Genomic DNA, 23,033 nt, shown 5'->3' with positions numbered 1-23,033 from the left:
GATCTAGAGAGAAAGAAAGAGAGACAGTGTGTGTGTGTGTGTGAGAGAGAGAGAGTGTGTGTATGTGTGTGTGTGTGTGTGTGTGTGAGAGAGAGAGAGAGAGAGAAAGAGAGAGAAAGAGAGAATTTGTAGAGGCCAGAAGGAGGCATTGAACCCTCTAGAACTGGAGTTACATATAGATAGATACCGGCAGTTGCAACCCACCTGACATTGGTGCTGAGAACTCAACTTGGATCCTTTGGAAGAGCAGCAAGTACTCTTAAGTTGCTGAGTCATCGTTTTAGCCCCAACACAAAACATTTCTGTCACATGCATGCATATAAGCATGAATGGATAAAATCTACTAAATGTCTCTTTGTCATGCAGAATAGAGCCTATTTCACGGAAGAAGGAGGCATTAGAAAGGAATGTCCAGGGGTTGTCCACCATCAGGCAAGGATTTTAACCATTAGCTAGGGTAAGATAGGAATCTGAGCTGTGTTTCTTGCTATTCCGGGGTGACAATTGTTGCGCCTTTCACAATAGCTCTCCTACGTCACTTTGAAACTTTGAAAGCTTTACATTAAGGCTTCAAACTCTAGGGAAGGGGGTGCTAAACATATACCTCTGAGTTGTATCTTCAATCTCCAAACATATAGTTTTTTAACACATGAAAGGCATGAAGAAAATGCACTGAATATTAACCATGATGGTCCTTTTTAACAGTAGTGAGAATGAGAGTGCTTTTAAAATTTGTCTCTACTGCATGTACTGGCTTTTTGGGATCCTATTCTATTTGGGATTATATTCTTCCTAAACCTGGAGGGGGTTGGGCCTTGGACTTCCCACAGGGCAGCGTACCCTGCCCTCTCTTAGGACTGGAGGGGCAGGGGCAAAGGGGAAAGGGGGAGTGGGAAGCAGGAGGGAAGTGGGAGGAGGAGAGGAAGTAGAAATTTTGATTGGCATTATTTATAAAGTAATAAAAAAATCTGCTGAAAAAAGAAATCATTAACAAAAAAAATTCCAATGTTTTTCAATAACGTAAGAGCTTGAATTACCGTTATTTTTAAAATGTAACAAAAACTTTATTTTTAAAGAGTTCAAACACTTATATGTTTCTTTCAATGTTTTTATTGTAGAAGGCTTCATCACGATATTGTACTAGAACTAGTCTGGATGGACACAGTTCCTTTAAAAATGATGTATATTTCTTGAGCACCTACTAAAGCTGCTCAACTTCATATTCCACTTTCTAGCGGCAAGCGTGTCAGATGCAAAGAGGGTAATTAATGCAGTGTTGGTGAAATAAATTTCACATAACAGGATAGATAAAGAAAAATTTAAAAATTAGAAATAAGCAAATACCCACGGAGTCTGTAAGTGGCTTCAGAGCGATGATTCTTAACTGGATACAGTTTTGGTCCCAGTCTTAGGAGAATTCGGTACTGTCTGGAGGCCCTTTGGGTTGTTACAAAATGGGAAGGGGGAGTGCCACTGGATTTTAGTGAAGAGAGAGCAAGGATGCTATTCAAAACCCTACAGTGCATTGGACAGTCCCAACCACATCCAAATGTCAGTGGTATTAAGGTTAAAAGCCTTTACTTTAGAGTAATTGTTTCCAGTGAGGCAACGCTGTATCATTCACTTGGTTAAGAATGCTTCCATAAAACAAGCACAATTAACAAGAAAGGTTAAAATGGAAAATTGGAAGCAACCACTCTTGTGCTAAGTAGAAGAATAACATGATTTAAAGACTACATAGAAAGAAAAGCAGATTATTCTATTAGATACTATCCACCAAGGCGTGGAGAAATCTTACACATGCTGTGTATTTTAACACATAGCAGAAAGTAATTAACACCATTATTCCACATGACCCATTCCAATAATTAACAGTGCTTCCAGACAGAAACCTCTACACTTACAGAGTCTGTCTGGCATATCTGATACCTATCTTCTCATTTGTTCCTGAAGGCGGATCCCTTTATGCAAGTAAGCATCTTCCATATGCTGGAGAATCATTATTAAGTCATTCACCAGATGAAAAACCTGAGAGTTCCCTTAACTCTTCCCCATAACTCTAACTTTCCATTCCTTTAATCATCTCTGTGGCTTCCCACTGAGCCCTCTTGGAACCTGTACTTTCTTAATTGCAGAAGCCAGGACTTGAAAAGTCTGAGCCCTGCTGAGAACAGAAGGATCTTCATATTTGCAAAGAGTAATGAGAGGTAAAATCCACTTGCCAGGAGTTTGAACAAGAGTCACATACAGGGCCCCACTGGCTAAAAAATTGTGATAGCCAAGAGTTGGTGTTAACCATCATTCTCTAATATAAAGGCAATGGCTGCGTTTTGGCATTCCAGAGAAAGATTATGAACGACAAAACATAATAACGCATATGTGTGAAAACACTATTATGAGATCCATTACTTTGTTTGCTAATGTAAAAAAAAAGTTTTTAAGTTTTAGAAGAAAGGAACAGACTGGAAGAAAATCCTTATTTTGCTTACTTCTCATTCTTTACTCATGATAACTTTCTTGAAAGTTCCTTGCAAAAGCTCTGCTTCTAATCCCCTTAAAAGTGAACTTGGCATGGGAAAGTTTTTAGCAAAATGTTTAATGTCCTATCCTGATATTCATACAAGGGCATATAATTCCTCAAATACAGGCCTTGAATCTCACCACCGGAATGTGGTGATCCCTCAGCTTCCATGGCTTAGGAAAACAGCTTGTCTGATTCCCTGGAGCAAAACACCCCTCGCCTTTCAGCAAGTCGTGGAAATAACAGCTTCTGCACTATGATGGGCCTAATCAAAAACACAGAAATATGATTTGCACTGCATGGTGCCTCTTCAGATATTCCAAACATAGCTTCTGAGGGGGTGCACGCTTGCAGAGCTTAAATTTCCTCCCCAACCAGTTGATGCCAATTATCGCTTCCCACTTGATTACAGTAATGGATTTAACCAAAATTAGTAAGATGTCTCTTAGCAGGTGTGCCTGTAGCATCACAATAGGTAATGGATTATGTGACATTTATTATTTCAGGTTCTAAACTCAATCTTTGCATAGAAAGATTTTGGGGGGTTGAATGCATTTTAAAGGTAGCTGATTATATTATTTTAAAACAAATCCAACCCTACTTAAACAACTTTTTAACGATCTTATTATTTGTTGGGCAATATTTACCCCTCAAGGCACTTCCCTGTTCCAAGGCAGGACCTATATAAAGAGAAACGTCTCTGAGCACTCATACAGGAATTTGCCATTGTTCCTAAAATGTAAACTCAAACTTTGTTTTCTGTGTGAGCTAACCATTAAAGTTAGAAGGCAGTACACTACACTAACATTTGGAAAGCTTTAGAGGAAGATATCTTAAATATATTTTAAGCTATTTAGCATGGGGAAAGGGTTTTAAAAATAGAAAAGGAAGTGCCTGGGAAATAGGAACAAAGAGCCAGACCAAAGAGCAGCCTGGTGAAGATGTGTTCACAGTGAGGTAATCAGCAGTCAGGCAGGAGGAAGACGTTCATTCGCATTGTTACACTGCAGGGACATTCGGGAAGATGTGGAGAAACATAACACTGTCCTATGGGCATGAGAATTGTGCCAGAGGTTTGTCCCCATGTGATATAGGGAGATTTCACAGGTCATGGAGCAAAACTGCTGATGGGCAGGTCATGATGTTTGTCATGTGTGAGAAGATGGACTACACTGGTTCTTGCAACTGCTTACATCTTGAGGTCCACACAACTTCAGTCCTCTGAGGCACATTATTTCTCCTTGCCTAGAGCTCTCTCTATAACTCTTACCAGGTCTACCTCTTGCTTTCCTTCCAGTGTAGTCATCCCTGGCGAAAAGGATCCAGAGATTATCTTCCTTGAACAGCCTGTCTTTGGAATACCCCACCTGTATATTATTCCTTTCTCTGTTACCCAAAGGAAAAAGTCTGACCCTCAGGGTGATTGACCTCAATTCAAACACTAGGAAAACCTAATCAAATCAAACTAATTTCTAGTGATGTTGTTTGCTAACCCAAGTGGGTCCCTAATTGGTTGGATTGGAAATAATGGCAGAGACTGAAGCAAAGGCTTGTGGGGTTCCAGAGAGAACTCCCACACTTAATTGGGGGTGAATATGCTACCCAAAAGTCCATTTTTGATATAAGCTATGTTGTTTAACTTTGTTCTCAAGCATTTCTTCCTTTCAGCTTTAGCCAACAATTCCTTTAAAAAATACAGCAGCAGCAGCAGCATACCTCCCAGCAGGAATAGACCCCCCAATGGCTGCCTGTACCCACAGAAACTACTTTCTAACCAGGGATATCTACCCCAGGGCTTGAGTTTAAACCTTTAAACCTTGGCTCTTCACAATGTGAGTTGATGGCAGAAACACTGACATGCCTGTGAAGCTCAGAAGGAATATAGATTCTCAGCCTCCAACGGGACAGATTAGTTCATTCAGAATTTATATCTTCTTTTCTTTTTTGGTGTTTTGAGGCAGGATTTCTCTGTGTTGTCTTGGTTGTCCTGGAATTCACTCTGTAGATGAGGCTGGCCTCAAACTCATAGAGATCTGCCTGTCTCTTCCTCCACAGTGCTGAGATTAAAGGTATGTGGCACCATCACCCAGCTCAGAATTTGTGGGATCCCAGATGATAAACATGGTTAAATAAAAGCTTGGAAGACTTTGGCTCTTTAAAAATGTTTTTTTTTCATTAAATGTGTTTGTACAAACACATAATCACAATGAGTGCACTGTATTTACATCACTTCCACCCCTTCTTCTCCCCTTCCAGCTCCTCTGTCATATCTTCCTCTAAGTTTCATGTTCCCTTCTTGTGTAGATATTACATATATGCATATACACATGTATGCACGCACAGTCCAATTAGTGTTGTCCATACGTGCACAGGTTTAGGACTGACCACTTAGGCTTGAGTGACATTTGGGGGTTTGTCAAGGAAGCCCCTGACTTAGTGAACTCCCTGGGACCCATGTGCAGATTCGAGGGCCACAAAAGCTACTACCATTAGCCTCTGAGGGAAAGGTGAGAGTCTCCCTGTCCGTACTCACTTATAGCCAAGATCAGCTCTCGCCTCTGGGCAAAGCCGATGAGACGCTCTGAGTCTCTGGAGACCACCACAGGAAAGCCGTTGTAGTCTGTCTCTTTGATGAGTGTCTCCACATCCTCCACAGTCATGCTGTCCTGGGTGAGTACCGACAATGGTGGTTCTCCCCTCCGGGGCCGCATCACATCTGTGGCCAGGGTACGGTGGGTGAACTCATCCTTCACATCAAGAAATGGGTACCCATTCAGATGGATGTGGGCTTCATAAATCCCTTCTTTCCCAAAGGCATCAGCCACCCACTTGCTGGTGACAGCAGCTGCCATCAGGGGCACAATATACTCCAGGCCTCCAGTCAGTTCAAACATGATGACCACCAGTGACACTGTCATCCTAGTCACCCCACCTAAAACAGAAAACAGTGAGATGTGACAGCTCAGCCACAGACCCCGTGAGTATGTGACTTGTGCAAACAGACAAGCTCACAGAACAGAATTTCAGCCCAAGCAAGCTCTCTAATGAGAACTTTCTGTCCATCTCATACTTGTTCCATGAAGTCAGTCCCGCATGATGCTTGGGCTCGGGTAATGTTAAACCCAGCTTTGCATCAGGGACCTGCATTGCTTGACAGGGAGCTCTACTCCAAGGAACATGGGTGCCTATTCTCCCAGTTAATGTGCCTGGCCCTTTGATGAGTGGGCCCTACCAGACTAGCCAGGCTCCTGACAGTGAAAGCAACTCAGAAGCCAAGAAGCTGGAGAGATTATTATAATATTGGGTTGGACAGGGATCAGGCTTTAAATCCCTAGGTATTCAAAGGCAATTCCAACCAAATCCTACTCCAATAAACTTAAACCAGGATCTCTTAACCTCTGTACATGAGATATTTGGGGCTGGGCTATTCTATGTTATCAAGAAGGTGCTATGTTTGAAAGCTAAGCAATCACTGTGCCTGCTACCCACTACACACAAGTGGCACTTATAGTTATGATAAGGAAAAGTGTCTCCAAATATTACCAGGGGCAGAATCACTGCTTGTTTAGAAGTCATATTCTAGATGGTACAGCTATAAGACAGAGATTTCATCATCATGAGTTCTGGATGGCAGAACAGAGAAGAATCGTCTGCTAGCACGTGAAGGGAGGGGTGTGTGTGTGTGTGTGTGTGTGTGTGTTGTACAAGACATGAGCTACTAAGATGTATGAATTTGCTTCTTATCAGAGGATAGCCTAACCTTATCCCTAGTGAAGCCATCTCTTCTTTCTTGTCTGACTTCTAAGGGAGATCAACACCCTGCCCCCTTCCTTCCCCACCTATGACTGTACCTAGACAGGCTGCAGCTCCCACCATCGCATAAAGTCCTGGTGTGACACAGTCTGCTCCAGGCCTGCACCAGTTCCTGAAGATGATCCAGTCATGGTGATGGTAGGCCAGTTGCTCTACACCGATTCCCACCATCCGGCCTGCCATGGCTCCTACAGCCATGCTGGGGATAAAGAGGCCTGAAGGAATCTCGAAGGAGCACATAGAGAAAAGGTAGCCTGAGAAAAGGAGGCTCGCCTCTACCACCCAGTTCCCAAGGAGAGTGACAGCCTCCCACCCCCACATATTTGCATGTGACTTGGGTCTTCAAAGGAGATACAGTTCTTCAAAGCAAGTAAGCTGGGAAAAGGTGAGACAAATGACTCGACCTGCTCAGTTGCTTAGCTGTTGAACTCCACTGCAGCTCAAAAAGAACACAGTTTGACACTTTCATTTCCTCTCCTTCAAAAGCCAGCCCCTCTGCCTGCTGTGCATTAAAGACTGATAAGCTTCACTGCAGATAACATTCCAAGCCAGCATCTGTCACTTGAGCCTCTCACAACTTTCTCACTCCCCGAACTGTGTCATTCACACTGGTTTTGAAAATTAAATGTCAAGCCACAGCATGAGAATAGATGAGAAAGGCCTTCAACTGTTCCCAGGTAAAATAAAGAAACTGAGTGCACTGTGTCACCATAGCAGTTCTGGAACCTTCAAAAGCTTTTCAAAGACTTAGTACTCTCTTCAAAGGGTGCTGGCGGAACACTTATCAGGGAGAGAAAATAAAAATCTCCCCTTTCTGACTAGACACATTTTCCAAGAAGCTTTCAGAATATTTTTCAGCCATCTTAGGACAACAAGGAAGCAGACTGTGTGGCCTAATAGTAGTTTGTAGTGGTGAGTTTTCTACTTCTATGAATGAAAACATCTTTTGGCTTAGCTGGTTTATAGATGGGCTACAGCTCTGACTTCCCATGTTCAGTGAGAACCCACAGCTTGGAGATCTCCCAGCGGCAGCTCTTATCACTACCCCAGTGTCATCAATCCGAAAATGGAGGCAGATCTTTAACCTCACCGAAGTGAAAGGAAGGAAGCAGCCTCTTGTGCAATTTCTAGAGTTTGGAATGATCTTAAAGAAACTGTCTCTTTTTGGATTTCCCTTACTCCACATTCATTGACTCCCTCTTAACTTCAATGAAGGCCTTTCTTACGAAGCATAAAGAACTGCTAGCATCTTCCTTGGACACAAAGACAAACTCCTTTGATAGGAACGGAAGATTAAGGATGAACCATCTACTTAATAAGTTCTACACATCCTGTGCCTTATGAAATCATCATTTCTGAGAAGCTGCAGAAAGAGAACATTTGAAGAATACCACACAATAGTAATGGCCACACATACTCATGTTTTGTGAAGATTCACTAAGCTTTTACTAACTCTGTATGAATAGTATATTCTGATAAATTTTTAAATAGAAATAATGATACTATTCACAACAGCTAACAGACAAACCAATCCAAATATCCATCAAAAGATGAATGGATAAAGAAAATGTGACATATACCGAGAATGAAATACTACAATAGTGAAATACTTCAATAAGAGGAGCAAAGCACCATGATGCTGAGGGAAGGATGCCAGACACAAAAGGGCACATATTCCATTATATATATAGTCCAGACTAGGTAAATATACAGTCAGAGAACACATGAATGACTGCAAGGGGAAAGGGCTAGAGGAGGGGAAGATAGAGAGTAACTATTAATACAGCAGCACCTTTGGTTGAATAAAAAACTCTGAATCTAAATAGACAATGGTTATGCTGTATTATGGATGTACATAATGACAATGAACTCTATACTTGAAAATGATCAGCTTGGTCAGGCATGGCATTAACATCTGCAATCCCAGCATTCAGGAGGCAGAGGCAACAAGTCTAGAGACAGAGAGACAGTCTGGTCTAAACAGGGAGGCACCACATCAAAGAGAAAAAGAAAGCATTGATGTATCAGTGCCCTTGGAGGTATATACAGCTGGGCAGGGTTAAAACAGTTCTTCAAACCAGAATGGAAGAACCTGTCTTCTCTTCAAATTGGAAGCATGTGCTATTATGCACAGCTTTCAATGACTCCAAGAAAAGAGGTATGCAAACAGCCCATGCCATGGGCCTAGTTAATCCAGACAGGGGAGCAATCACTTTGTGCTGTCATGATGATGATGCAGCAGGTAAGCTGCTCAGTACAGATTCTCTAAACGCTGGCTTTGGGTGTGTCTCTCCAGAGCCATGTACCTTTCAAGGGCTCTGCATCTCTCAGACCTAGTGCACTGCTCATGATACAGTTTTTAAGGGATGTTTACTGACTGAAATAGAGGCCAAATTGGGCTTTGTTTGTCTACTGTCTGCCACCACTCAGCAGGTAAACCAAGGCAATGAGGTGACTTGGTATCCGACCCTGTATCCAATAAATATCTTATAAAGTAGGCTAGACCAATCCACCTACAGCTTCTTCAACTAGAAAGTGGAAATAGCTAGATGTGGTGCCATATGTCTCTAATATCAGCATTTGGGTGGCAATAAGATCTCTGTGAGTTCAAGGCTGGCTGGTCTGGTCTATTTAGCAAGTTCTAGACCAGTCAGAGTTACATGGTGAGACCCAGTATTAAAAATAAAAAAAAAACTTAAAAAGAAAATGGGAATAAAATATCTACTTCACATGCTTGCTGTTTAGAGAACTGTTTCCTTTTGATTAAAAGAAGACCAAGCACATGAGAACATTCAGGAATGCTCCTCTTCTTCCAATCATAATTTTATTTTGGAGAACAATGTGCTGTACCCAGAAAAGCATATCCTCTTCCCTCCTTTCTTCTTCACTTACCTTCATGCCAAATGTAAATATAGTAATGACTATTTTGAAGATCAGGGCCAAGGCCAGCTGCCACATGGCCGTGTACACCCCAACTCCAGCTGGCCGGTCTGGAATGTCATCTACAGGCCGAGTCATGTTGGGGTCATTGATGTAGTCACAGAGCTGGGAGGATTCAAGAGCCCCACAGTCGTTAAACAGCTCAGAAATGAGCTCACTGGTGCTTTGACGAGTGTACGGATTGGGATAGGCGATGATGGCAGTGATGGCTGTCACCACAATGACCTCCAACACTGGGTACTTCCCCAGTCTGGTAGTTTTACGCCTCCTGCACCAGGCAATGTTGCAGCGTGTGAAGAGGGTTCCCCACAAACCCCCAAAGACTCCAAGCAGGATGAAGGGAAAGAGTTCGGCCATATACCACGGTGTATGATACTCCACATAAAAGAGAACCAGGCGACTATTTCCAAAGGGGTTGATGGAGCGCAGCGTGAAAGCAGCTACCAGTGCTGCGAAAAATGACCTCCACAACGTTTTCAAGGGGAAGTAGTAGCTGACCTGAGATGAACAAATAGAAAATCAGAGAGTGACCAGAGAAAGGTCTGCTCAGACCCTTTCTCTTGGGTGAGCAGCTAACTGTTGGCACTTGGCATAAAAGACACAGACTAAAACCAAAAGTATATTCTACTCATTTTATCAGTTTATGTTTAGTTGTGACCAAGAATCACGAGCAAAGACATTTAAGGGAATTAAAGTCTACACACAGAATGGTGAGCTGAGTTCTGGATACATTTTGGTGTTACAGATTTTATCTAGCAGTCATAAGACCTGAGTTCAATTCTCAGCACTACAAAAATTAATAAGTAACAAAAGTGGGATAGCTTTTAAAAAAATGGGTTTGAGCTATGTTTTTAAGAGAAATAGAAGACTTAGGGTATAGCATACTTACTATGCTCAAGTTTAGTATGCTCAAGACCCTGAGTTTTGTCCCCAACACCACAAAATGACAAAAATAAATATATGTACTCATAATACTGTTCATGTCACAGAAATCCCCCCAAACTCAATAAGTCTTATTGAGTTTGAATAGATTAAAGGCTGGAAAATTCTGGCCTAAAAGTCAACTCCTTGCCCAGAAAATATACTTCTATGGCAGCAGAGTTTTTATATTTATGAATGGTCAGGGGGACAAAAGTAACTACTTATAAACTGAAATATTCAATTAAAAACAACATAAGAACTAAATAATGGTGAAATTTCAAAGCTCATGAGGTTTTTAGCCACATAGCCATGCCTACTCATTGATATTGCTGCAAAGACATAGTCAATTGGCTGTGGCAAAAAGTATGTGGCTCAAGAAACCTACATAGTTGATTGTCTTGACCTTTTCAGAGAAATGTTTGCTAACCCCTGGAATGATTCATTAGGTTCCAAAACCCAGTTGGGAGCTAGCTTGTCTATACCCCCACATCAGAAATCGCTCCAAACATTTTATGTTGGCAAGTTTGAAAACAGTATGTGAGAACACATTTAACGGCGGAAATTGTGTTCATTAATCAACTGCATGAAGCTTATTCAATACTTTGGTGCTTTGTCAGCCACTCACAGTTTTGGTCACTCCAAACCACAAAAACTCCTTCTACTGCCCGTTACCTCCTCTAGACTGAAGAGTACACCTCCTATAGGAGCACCAAATGCCACAGAGACACCAGCAGCAGCCGCAGCGGAAAGCACCTGCAAAGCGAAAGTTAAAGATGGGCTCTGGGAACTTTAGTGCAGGTGGGATGAGGTGGGGACTCCAAGAAGTCCCCTGCCAGTGGAGGTGGGCAGGAGCTGACTTACCTCACGCCTCTTGCCCTCATTCTTGCTATATTTGGAGAAGAGGCTGCTGAAGAAGTTGCCACAGCAACAAGCCACATGCACCAGTGGCCCTTCTTTTCCAAGGCTCAGGCCAGAGGACACAACCAGCACCAAGGTAACAGTCTTGATTAGCAGTGTCCATTTCCCCAAGTAGCCTCTGATGATAAATCCACTCAAAATGGTCTTTATCTGAAACAGAAGACTGATAGTGAGAGGAACGAACTACAGTGGTCCACGGCTGAGAAAGAAGATGCAATGACTCTGAACAAGACTCACTAAGCTAGAGGAATGCCAGGCTAGTTCAGTTCTGTTGGCTAGAATTTTGTAACAGCAGAAGTTTGTATCTTATTACAGTAGTCCTCTTACCCATGGAGATACATCCCAAGATCCCCAGTGGATACCTGAAACCCATATTATGTCAAACTGTATTATACCATATTAAAGTTGAATTCATAAATTAAACCCAGTAAAAGATTAACACCAAGACGGGCGGTGGTGGTGCACACATTTAATCTCAGCACTTGGGAGGCAGAGGCAAGTGGATCTCTGTGAGTTTGAGGCCACTCTGGTCTACAAAGCAAGTTCTGGCACAGTCAGAGTTGTTACACAGAGAAACCCTGTCTCAACAAACAAAAAAAGAAAAAAAGAAGAGAGATTAATACCAATAATTAACAGAATAGAACAATTACAAAATCAAAGTATGTTTTCCATTTGTTTGTTTCCTTTTTTATCTACCTAAAATTAATGCCTTTTTCAATTTAATCAGCACTTAAATAAATTTTTTTGCAATTAGTGTGTATATTGGAAGTACCGCAGATTGCTATGTGACTTTGGCTGGACAGGAACTCACTACATGAACCAGGCTAGCATTGAGTTCAGAGATTCATTTGCCTCTGCTTCTCTAGTGCTGGGATTAAAGTTGTGTACCATCATGCTCAGTCATACATTGCTTTTTTTAAATAGGTAAATTTAGCACGCAAAATAATGGACTTCACTATGTTGTTTCCATATGTATCAGCCATATACTTTGCTCCTGCTGTCTCATATTGAAAAGGACTTTGAGTACAGGGAGAACTATCTTACTCCTTTGCAGACTTGCTCCATTTTGTCAATGCAAACAAGGGCTTTTTTCCCACAAGTACATTTCAGTCTTTGCTTAGAATTCAAATGGATGCCAGTGTCTATGATGGACTTTGTATAATGAAGTCCATCCCCTCAAGTGGTTCAATACTTTCTTACTTCCAACCTCTGCCATGATTGGATAAAACTGAGTGGTTGTTTACCATTGAGCTGGCAACTTTCAAGTTACTGATTAGATTCATGAGACACTAATCCAATTAATCAAATTCCCAGACAGTTTTCCCAGTTGTAGGCTATGTTATGGGATAATGTTTTCCCAGATCAGTGTCAGTTACATATACAAAAATATCTTCTTGTGGACATTACTCAGTCAAGTAAAACAACTTCTCAAGCAGTGAACGCAATGCTTCCCAACCTCATCAGAATCACTTGATGAACTAGAAAATGTCAAAGAGTAGCTCTCCCTACAGAGATCTCAGCAAGATCTAACTCTCCCTACAGAGATCTAATGTAATTGCCCAGAGATGCAGCCAAGGCAAAGAGAATTTTACAGTCAGATGGTTCCAAAATGCTCTGCTCCCAGAACAAGAAACAGAAATTTTCCTAACTTCTCAATATTTAAGGGTCATCACTGAAATGCAATTTTTTTTCAATGCTCACTTGTATTATTTATCATGTCAGCTTTATTGGTTTGGGGAGATTATGAATGGGCTTGAAAGGACTGTGCACAGGACTCTTTATCTTAGAATTATGAGAGAGACCTCTTGTCTTCTAGTGGGATAGGGTTAAGACAGAATCTCACTATAGAGGTCAAACTGACCTGAGTCTCAAGCCTCCACCTCCCAAGTGCTGAGATTAGAGAAGCGCATCACAGAGTCACTCAGAAAATCAGTTTTCAATTTCAGAAGGAGGAAAAGAGGATGAGGAGAACAGAGAGTGGGAGATAGGGGAGGGAAGGAGAGTGAGAGATCTCAAAATTCTGTGAGCTCCTTCCTGCAGAATATATAAGAGGACTCTTAGCTATAGTCAAACAGTACTTCTTGAACTAGCCTTTAACTACTCAGATAAACTAGCTGTGGTCAAACTCTTATTTAACTAGTGGTAGTTGTATTAATTGAGCCTGTGCTTTGAGGATATGAAAACTCTGTATGGAAGGGATATCTGATTATGCCTGCCACAATCTAGCCCTTTTTGGTTGCCACAAATAAAAATATCTATAATTTTTGTCAGTCAGTTTATAAAGATTTGTGCCCCAGGGTACATTTTAAAAGCACAGTACCACTTAGAAAATCACAAACATCTAAACTACCTGAGGCTTTGCCAACAATGACATGTGGTGAATTGAACAATGTAATACGTATTTTGTAATTTTCTAAAATGATTTTATAAAATTGTCATTATCAAATTAAGAACGAAAGAAGGCAGATTCATTCCCAGAAGATGCCAAAATCTAATTACTCTAATTTGAATTGATAGAAACTGAAACATGCAGGGCTTTAGTGAGATATATTATGGAGACTCTTACGAGGTTGTGTTACTCTTAAGATCAGAGCTCTTTCTGATTCATAAATGTTTGTATGAATGTTCGTATTTTGTAAAGAACAGAAATCAGTGAAGAATAAATTCTGAGGACGAAATGTCTTGTCCAGGTGGCAGTGAACACTTGCGGCTTTTCAGAATCGAGAGTTCCCAGAGTACACAAGTTTTCTTCAAACTCTGAAGCCCAAAACGCCACAAGTGTTCACTTTTATTTTATTTGTGTGTATGTGTGGTATGTGGGTGTATATACATGGGTCTATGCACCCATGTATGCACATACAGAAACTAAAGGAGGATGTCCAATGTCTTTTCTATCACTGACTACTTCTTCCTTGAGGCAGTGTGTCTCACTAAGCATGATGCTTCTATTTCAGCTAGGCTGATTGGTCAATGAGTTCCCAGGACCTGCCCATCTCTGTTCCACCATGTTGATGCTATAGGGATGTACAGTCATGCTCAGCTTTTACTTGAGTGCTGAGCTATCCACTCAGCTCAAGTATTCATTTTCAAATGTGCTTTACAGAACTTATACAGTGCAATTATTACACAAAACCTCTCTAAATTAGCATTTAAAATGTTTATAGTGAGTACAGTGATGCACATCTGTAATCCACAGCAGGACTCAGGAAGTACAGATTAAAAATTGATAAAAGTTCAAGGTCAGCCCAGGCCGCATTGTAATTCCACAGAGTTAGAGCTATATAGTGAGAACCTCCCTAAAATTTTTTCCCAAAGGAATTTTTATTTTAAACAATCAAAATATTGTGGAAGAAAAATCTTAGAGGGATGAGCAATTTTAAAAACCTACTTTGGACTAGTTCGTAGCTCAAAAGCAGAGTACTTGCCAGGCAGGTGCAAGGCCTTCAGTCTCATCATCAGCATCATAAAATGATGTGAATATGTACCCATTGTGCATTGTTTTCAAAGTCTGCTTTTACGTGACCTGCCATACAAATACAATATATTCCAGCAGATTGCATGACTCCAGGAAGATATAGTACTCTTTCTAAGCAGTTCAGCCCAATCTTTGCTAACGTAAAATAGCATGGTTCCAATCCCCGCTTTAAGTCAATTTCCACTAGGATCTGGCTTTTGACTCAGAGAAAGTTCTGCTCATACACAAAAATGCAGATTTACATAGACTTTTCACCTTGTCCATCTTCTCCAAGAATCACGGTTGGTTCTGTCTTCCCAGGTGAAGGAGTTCCAGTTCTACTACACTAACAGTGCAGGCAAGGTTACTGCTGACTCATACTAGCCAACCTCAACTGTGAAATCTCCATTGGTTCATAAAACTTTCAGATTATCACGAGTGCTTTGAAAACAGAGAAATGACTCTATTAAGCAACCGCATATGGTTAAAAGAGTGCTGGTAGGGCAAACAATCATATGCTTTCCACCACGTTTAAGAAATACAGGAGTAGATAACCTTTGAAAGCCCTATTTGCCTCCTCAGCAGAACAATCCTTCGTCCCCCTCCACCTCCAATAATTCTGTTGCATTTCTTGATCAAGCTAGCACATAGGTTGTTTCATTTTCGGTACCTGTGGCTGCCATATAAACAGACCCATCCTTAAGGGATCTGTTCACTTTCCACTTTCCACACTTGATATTGTGAGTATTATCCATGCCACATGTCACTTTATCACATAAGAAGCTTCAATGTGCAACTTCACCAATGATGATATCTACATTGGGGTCAGTAACCTCTCTCAGCAGGTAAAGGCACTTGGCAATGTGCTTAATGATCTCAATTCCCAGCACCCACATGAAGGTAGAAGGAGAGAGCTGACTCCAGAAAGTTGTCCTCTTACCTCCACACAGGCACTGCAGTGTGTGCAGAGCCCCCTTCATCTGTGTACATCACATGCATACACACAATGTCATAATAAATAAAAATTTCATTTGAAGAGTGTCCACATGGGAGAAGAAACATTTGAGCAGCTACTCAACAACAAAGGTCACATCTGCCTACAAGATCACCAGTTCAACCATTCATCTCTGGTTTTTGGAAAGGGGACAAGGATTGATCCGGCATGCATTTTATTTCTGTTTGAGCATCCCTAATGACCATCTTCCTGTTTGGGGAAAAGCTGAAGCAAAAACATGCCTACTAATGAACAGTAAGATCATAACCTTGGACAGTAATAATTATCTATTCTTGTTGCTGTCCAGGGTGCCTAGGTTTTGAGTGTTAAATAAAACAATCAGTTCTGAGGCCGTATTTGCTTTGGGAATACAAACTGCCACCCATACTATTCATTCATCAGAGAAGAATTTACATATAATGCAAATTTTGTGACTGCGTATAGCTAATTTCCCCCAGGAGAACTACAGGGCGAATGCAGAAAAGTGTCTCTAGTTGAACTGAGCTGTGTAGGGAAACACAAAATGTCCATTTCAATATGTCTCTAATATCTACCATGTCACACCTGTGTTAGGGTGCCATGGCTGTCATACCTGCTATGACCACTTTCGTTTGATTTTGGAATACACTCTATCTTAGTTCTCACAAACTGTAATGCTTAGCCCCCATTTTCCATGAGCAAACATCAAAGTTTTTCAATAAGTGAAGGATTTATTTAGTGTTTATATATGTGGAAACCATTTAACATACATGACACTGTGCTACTGTTATTAGCAGGATTCTCTCTTCCTCTGTCAGGTTCTAAGTATTGTGACCACATTCTGACCCATTTTCTCATAAGTCTCTGGTTTTTAGTGTGCTATTTTGCATAGCACCATATGCTTTCACAGTATATACACTTCATTAGAGCAGAATTGGTTGTGTTGCGGAAAGAGGGTGGGATGTGGTGGTTTGAACAAGAATGCCCCCATAGGCTCATATGTTTGAATGATTAATCATCAGGGATTGGAACTACTTGGAATGGGTTATAAGGTTTGCCCTTACTGGAGGAATTATGCCACCAGGCTTTGAGGTTTCAAAAGCACAAGCTGGGTCTGGTGGTTCTTTCTTTTTTGGATGTAGAACTCTCAGCTACTTCTCCAGCACTTTTTCTGTCTGCATGCCCAACATGTCGATAATGGACTCTATCTCTGAAACTGTAAGACAGTCCCCAAATAAATGCTCAATCTCTGAAACTGTAAGACAGTCCCCAAATAAATGCTTTCCTTTGTAAGAGTTGTTATGGGCCAGGCAGTGGTGGAGCACACCTTTAATCCCAGTACTCGGGAAGCAGAGGCAGGTGAATCTCTGTGACTTTGAGGCCAGCCTGGTCTACAAAGCAAGTTTCAGGAAAATCAGAGCTGTTACACAGAGATATCCTGTCTTGAGAAACCGAAAAAAAAAAAAAAGAGTTGTCATGGTTACGGTCTCTTCACGGCAATAGAACACTGATTAAGGCAGGTGGTAAAGCAGTTTGATTAAATGATCTTGAATTAATATGACAAAATAAACTGCCAAAAATTCAGTAAGGCGTATCAATACATACTTTTACTCTCTTTCTTGAAACAAGTCTATACTGTATTTTTTTTCAGTACACCTTCCTGATATCTTCTGCCCCTTTGTGTGAACTGCCTAGACCAGCATTGGTGTGGGAAGGCACAACACTGGGTAAATTGTCCTGGGAATGTAGTTAAGTTAGTAGAGAATTTCCCTAGGATGCACAAAGCTCTGGGTTCAAACCCCAGCAACACATAAACTTGGCCTGGTAGTCCACATTCCAGCACCTGGAAAATTGAGGAAGGAGGATAAGTAATTCAAGGTCATCTTCTGCTACATTGTAAGTTTGCGGATAGCCTGAGATGCATGGAACACAATATCCAAAGATAAATAAATGTTTCAAGAGGGTAACAGGGACCCAGTACCACTATCAGTCCATAACTCTACTCTCACCTTACCCTCTCCACTGTCACATAAGGAACAATGTAAATGTTCTAACTAGAGAGAACCTGAAAGACATTTTAGATTTCTGGTTTGCATTTTGCATCTTTCAGGAGTCAGCTCAATTACTATCATTCTACCCAGCAGATTCTGTCAGGCTTCATGTTCGATCTCAGTGAATGATGAAGTCATTTCCTTGATATAGTGGTTACATCAGATTGTTGAAAAATATTTATAAGAGCTGTATATTCACACAGGCATAGTCCCAGTGTATGCACTGAAAGCAGAATCATTTTTTTAAGATTTATTTATTTATGCATACAGTGTTCTGACTGCATGTATGTTTGCACACCAGAAGAGGGCATCAGATCTCTTTACAGATACTGTGAGCCACCATGTGGTTTCTGCGAATTGAACTCAGAACCTCTGGAAGAGCAGTCAGTGCTCTTAATCTCTGAGCCACCTCTCCAGCCCCCAGAATTAATTTTTTAAAGACTCCTATTACCCTGTCACCAGAGAAACAAACACGGCAAAAGCTCCTGATCAGCAGTAAATTTTCTCAGAAGGGTTCCTCCACTAGTGGCTGGTTTTCACACTACACCATAGAGTTACTACAGTAGCAATTTTACGTGGATGCTTTGTGATTCCAGACTCTTCAGGCTTTAAGAGTTTATCTTGGCTTCCAAGGCAGAGGTCTAATCATTTGAGAAGCAACAGACCCAAACTGCTGAATACAGTACTCATTGTGAAGCCAGACCGCTGGGTTCAACTCACAGCCTGCCAGATTAAAGACTTTAGGGGAGTTACTTAACCAGTTTTTATTTTAGTTTTCTTAACTACTAAGTGAATGAACAGTGCCTATCTAGTAAGCTTATTGTGGAGATCATAGCTAGCACACAGGACTTCAGCTACAACTTACCTCAGGTATGCCAGAGCCACAGGCATATGGTGCAAAGACGCGTACCAGGGAGACGGCCAGAAATGCAAACAGCAATGCCCACAGAATGTACATTAAATAATTCAGAATGTAAGCACTGGCACCCTAAAGAGCAGACACAAAAGAAGGAAGAAGCGGTGAACCATAGCAGACCTGAATAAGGTACCCAACCCCACCCCATCTCCATTAGGAAAGCAAAGTTCTGTTGGGCTCAAAGAGGTTCCTGCCAGGCCTGCAGAAAGAAAAGCACCAGATGTTACTATTGCTATAGTCGCTACACACAAACAGCATCAGGTATTTTTCCAGGAGCTATTTACACAAGCCTTCCAGTGTATGAAATCTCAGCAGTAATGGAAAGCAAGGATGATGCTGGGTTGTAATCACCACTTGCACTGTAGTTAATAAAAGGTGTGGCGCACAAAACGCTGCCTGTGAGACTCTGTACGATTTGTTTTGTCTTGTCTGTGGTGGGATGGCCTCTCTTTGTTTTCATTATAACCACACCCGGACCACAGTGAATAAGCTTCAGTTCTGTGTTTGAAAAGGTTGCTTCTCTAAGTGTGGTCCATGGACCAACAGCACCAGCATCACCTGGGAGGCTGGCAGAAACATAACCTGTGGGCCCTACCCTTGGGCTGCCAAATCTGATGCTTCACAAAGGCACATAGCCCAGTGTATTTTAACAAGCCTCTGGAAGATTCCAGCAAGTGCTAACATGTGACAGGCACTCCTAGAAGGGAGCTGCTTAAGCACCATCTTCAGAAAAATGTATTGGACTATTTACTCCAAAGTAGCTAGTCTTGTCTTCCTTTTCTCATACAAACACGCAGTCTGGGCACTTTATCCTTTCTCAAAGCTTCAGCTTCTTCTCACCATCTGGATTATTCAAGTTAGAGAAAAGGAAAAGATCACCTACCTACCTATCAAGCCACGGCCATGGCCACATATGTGCCTATTAAATGTAAGGACATGTTCCTGAAGGCTGCAATGTAGCCACGTATTTCGCACACTATATAGTGAGAAATCAGCCCGAGGAATACCTTTCATCCACTTAAATAAGTACATTTTGAAGGCTAAAACTAACTTCTCACTCTTTTAAAGAGCAACTCTTTGAAACAAAGAATAAATCTTACAACCAGTTGAAAAGATAGGCACCTCTATTTCCCCTGGAACACATGCTGCAAGTAGGAAAAAGATGGCAGTCAGCCAGGCCCATCTGCCCATGCTCATCAACCCAAGTATACAATTTCTTTCTGGAAATAATGGCAAGAATGTGTGAGATTTCAAGACTCCTGACTGTTTCTGAGATGTGAGGGAATGTTCCATCAAGAGAACGGTTTAGTAAAATGGCAAAGTACACTGTGAATGTCTTCAGCTATGAAAGTCAGTCAAAAGAACAGGGAAGGGAGAAGTTCAAATAAATTACAGATATCCTCCCAACATACTCTAACTTTCACAGTTCTCCCATTACCCTTCACGTGAAGCTTGTTACCTAGCTCCTTTCACCTGGCCTTGATCAGTCAATGACCCTCCTTCTCATCCTTCTTTTGAGTCAGAGTCTTACTATGGAGACTAGGTTGACCTCTGTCTCGGCAAAATATGCATGACAATCTGAATTTCTAAATGCCATGAAGGTAAGTACTAGATCTGTGGGTCACCCATATATTCATGTGCCCTAGACCTGCTTTTCACAGAAGCATCTTCTGATTTGGTCAGAGAAGTTCAATGGAAGATGATGCCAGAAACCACAATGAAATGCTATTTCACACGCACTAGGTTAGCTACAATGAAAGCAGATGCTAGCAAGTGTTGTAAAGTAGGTAAGCAAATCAGAACCCTCATATATTGCTCATGGGAACGCAAATAAGTGCATCCACTTTGGAAACCATTCTACCAGTTATTCAAAATGTTAAATCTAGGGGTCACCACTCTCCCAGAGGTTACACCTATACCCAAAGAAGATGAAATATATGCTCCACTTAGAACACAGATGTTCATGGTGACATTGTCATGCTAATCAAAAACAAGAACACATGTTCATCAAATAATATGCAGCCTAGCCATACAATGGAGTATCATACAGCAATGAAAAGGAAGCAAATGCTAACTTAGGCTACAACATGAAGGAACTTGAAAAACAATATGCTAAGTAACACAATATCCACAAAGTCCACAAGGTCATGGATTCATTTAACTGAACTGTCTAGAAGGGGGAAATTTGTGGAGACAGAAAGGTCATTGGCAGTTGTTTGGGACTATTAATCAATGACTCTGGAGCAGAACAGGCAGATTTTCGGGGGAGGTTATGGATAAAAATATTTCAAAATTGATCGTGGTGATCATTACATAATTCTGTGACTGTGACCAAAGCTACTGAATTGTACTTTCTGCAGAAGGATCTTAGAGTGGTATATTATTTGTGTTTTAATAAATAAAGCGTGCCTGAAGATCAGAATGCAAAGCAGCCATACTAGTCAGACATACAGGCCAGGTAGTGGTAGTACACATCTTTAATACCAGCAGCCACACTAGTTAGCCATACGGGCCAGGCAGTGGTGGTACACACCTTTAATACCAGCAGCCACACTAGTTAGCCATACGGGCCAGGCAGTGGTGGTACACACCTTTAATACCAGCAGCCATACTAGTTAGCCATAGAGGCCAGTCAGTGATGGTGAACAGCTTTAATCGCAGCACTAGAGAGGAATATAAAAGGGGAGGAGACAGGGGTCATGCTCAGTCTCAGTCTGATGACTTGTGGAGGCAGGATTGCCCGTTTTGATCTGAGGTAGATGTAAGAGCTGGTGGCTGGCCACTTTGCTTTTCTGATCCTCAGCTTGAACCCCAATTATCTGTCTCTGGTTTTTATTATTCATGCTACAGATCTGATGAAGTATAAACTGGCTCCCTGAAACTGCTACTTTATAAACTGATAAAAACCCTTTTTTCCGGCTTAAAACATAAAAATCAACTCCATTCCTTCGGCACAAAGAAGAAACTACCTTTGGTAAGAAAAAGGCAAATATACCAGCTGTGATAGTTCATGCCTGAAATCTCAGAACTTGAGAAGCTGATGTAGGAGAATTACTAGGAGTTCCAGGCCAGGGTAGGCTATCGTGTGAGACTACGTCTGAAAAATCAGTAAAGAGATAGGGGAGAGGGGAAGAGAGAAAAGGCAGACAACGTGAGGGACAGAGGAAGGGAAGAAAGGGCCACCCTAAAATACACAAATGCCCATGAGCAAGGGGCTCCAAGGTGAGCAAGGGCTTTCCAAGTACATTCTGAGCAGCTGCAAAGCTCAATGAAAGCAAGTAACAGCACTATTTAAGCCAGAGAATATGATCTAAAGGTGACATCATGGGTGTTCAGGAACTTGGGATTACGGTGGTCCCTGGACAAGATCCTACACAGATACCCACCTCTGACTGGCTCAAGAGAAGCTCTGACCACTTCTGCCACAGGGGACACTTGTCCCTGTCCTCGAAAGTGGTCTCATTGGAGGTCCAGCAGCACTGCTCATGACTGTACCAGAAGGCAGATAGACAGACACCCTCCTTCAGGTCTGTCATCCAGTCAACAGCGAGATCGATGACCCCAGCCAAGGTACCTAGGAAAAGAAAAAAATCATGGAGAAGAATTGCCACATGGAAAGAAGATAGGGCATTCCCAAAGCTGAGCGTACACCCAGGCTACTGCCACTAAAACTGACAGCTGCTTTCATTCACCTGGAAGTCACCTGAGCATTTCTGGCATGAGCCAGTCGGTGGGCATCCCAAAGAGCCACAAAGGCCCTAGGGCCTCAAATCAGGTAGCAGGGCTATGTGGTTCCATTCTCTTAAGTTGTGAGGGCAGATGAAAGTTTAGGATTTAGTCATCACTCTCTGAGTTTTTTAGTGTCAATATACAGCTTGAAAAATTATCCTCAATTTAGGAAGATGACTGAGAAGATAAGACTGCTTTTTATGCAATCATATGATAAGGACCTGAGTTCAAATCCCAACACCTACATAAAACCTGGGCATGACCATGTGTACCCATATCCTCAGTGTTGGGGGAGGCAAAATGGAGAAAACGGAAGCTCCCTGGACAGCCAGCCTAGCCAAAAGAACAAGCTTCAGGTGCAGTAAGAGATCCTGCCTAGAGGGAATATGGTAGAAATAAACACAGGAAGACATCTTTGTCTGTCCTCAAAATATGTATGTACTGGTGGGTACACACACACACACACACACACACACACAACATATGCATAATTCACATCACATGCACTAAACACATAAGCAAGTAAGCAACCCTTCCCTCTCCAATGGCTCTTTTTCATTAACATTTAAGTCACCAATAGTTCACATTCCCCTCCAGACACTGTCCTGGAGCTTCCCTTCTCTCTTCTTTCCCTCAGTCCAGTTCATTCTCTCCTTCTACTAGGAAAGCAATAGCCTGTACGCAGTCTTCATTATTCGGAGCAGATCATACAGCACACAACCAAGAGGCCATATGTAGCCCACTGCCTTTTTGGTACTAAAGCTTTAACCCAGCACAACCACACTTTATCACTGGAT

At 41.7% G+C, this 23,033-nt stretch overlaps 1 protein-coding gene across 2 annotated transcripts in view; it reads right to left on the bottom strand.

Annotated features, from left to right (window-relative positions):
- Window positions 1-23,033, bottom strand: part of Clcn4 (Cl-/H+ antiporter 4) — a 70,655-nt gene that overhangs the window by 14,852 nt on the left and 32,770 nt on the right. For both annotated transcript variants that reach the window (XM_048446264.3, XM_048446265.3), the window contains exons 5-11: window positions 21,894-22,081; window positions 18,457-18,579; window positions 11,057-11,263; window positions 10,868-10,948; window positions 9,227-9,772; window positions 6,373-6,559; window positions 5,055-5,453 (exon numbers count right to left, since the gene is read on the bottom strand). In XM_048446264.3, coding sequence (XP_048302221.1) covers window positions 5,055-5,453; window positions 6,373-6,559; window positions 9,227-9,772; window positions 10,868-10,948; window positions 11,057-11,263; window positions 18,457-18,579; window positions 21,894-22,081 — 1,731 coding nt within the window. The remainder of the gene's footprint in view (window positions 1-5,054; window positions 5,454-6,372; window positions 6,560-9,226; window positions 9,773-10,867; window positions 10,949-11,056; window positions 11,264-18,456; window positions 18,580-21,893; window positions 22,082-23,033) is intronic.

The sequence above is a fragment of the Myodes glareolus genome, chromosome X, assembly GCF_982192425.1.
Source record: "Myodes glareolus chromosome X, mMyoGla1.1, whole genome shotgun sequence".
Taxonomy (NCBI): domain Eukaryota; kingdom Metazoa; phylum Chordata; class Mammalia; order Rodentia; family Cricetidae; genus Myodes; species Myodes glareolus.
The sequence above is the reverse complement of the archived record's forward strand: the minus strand, read 5'-3'. Positions and strand labels throughout refer to the sequence as shown.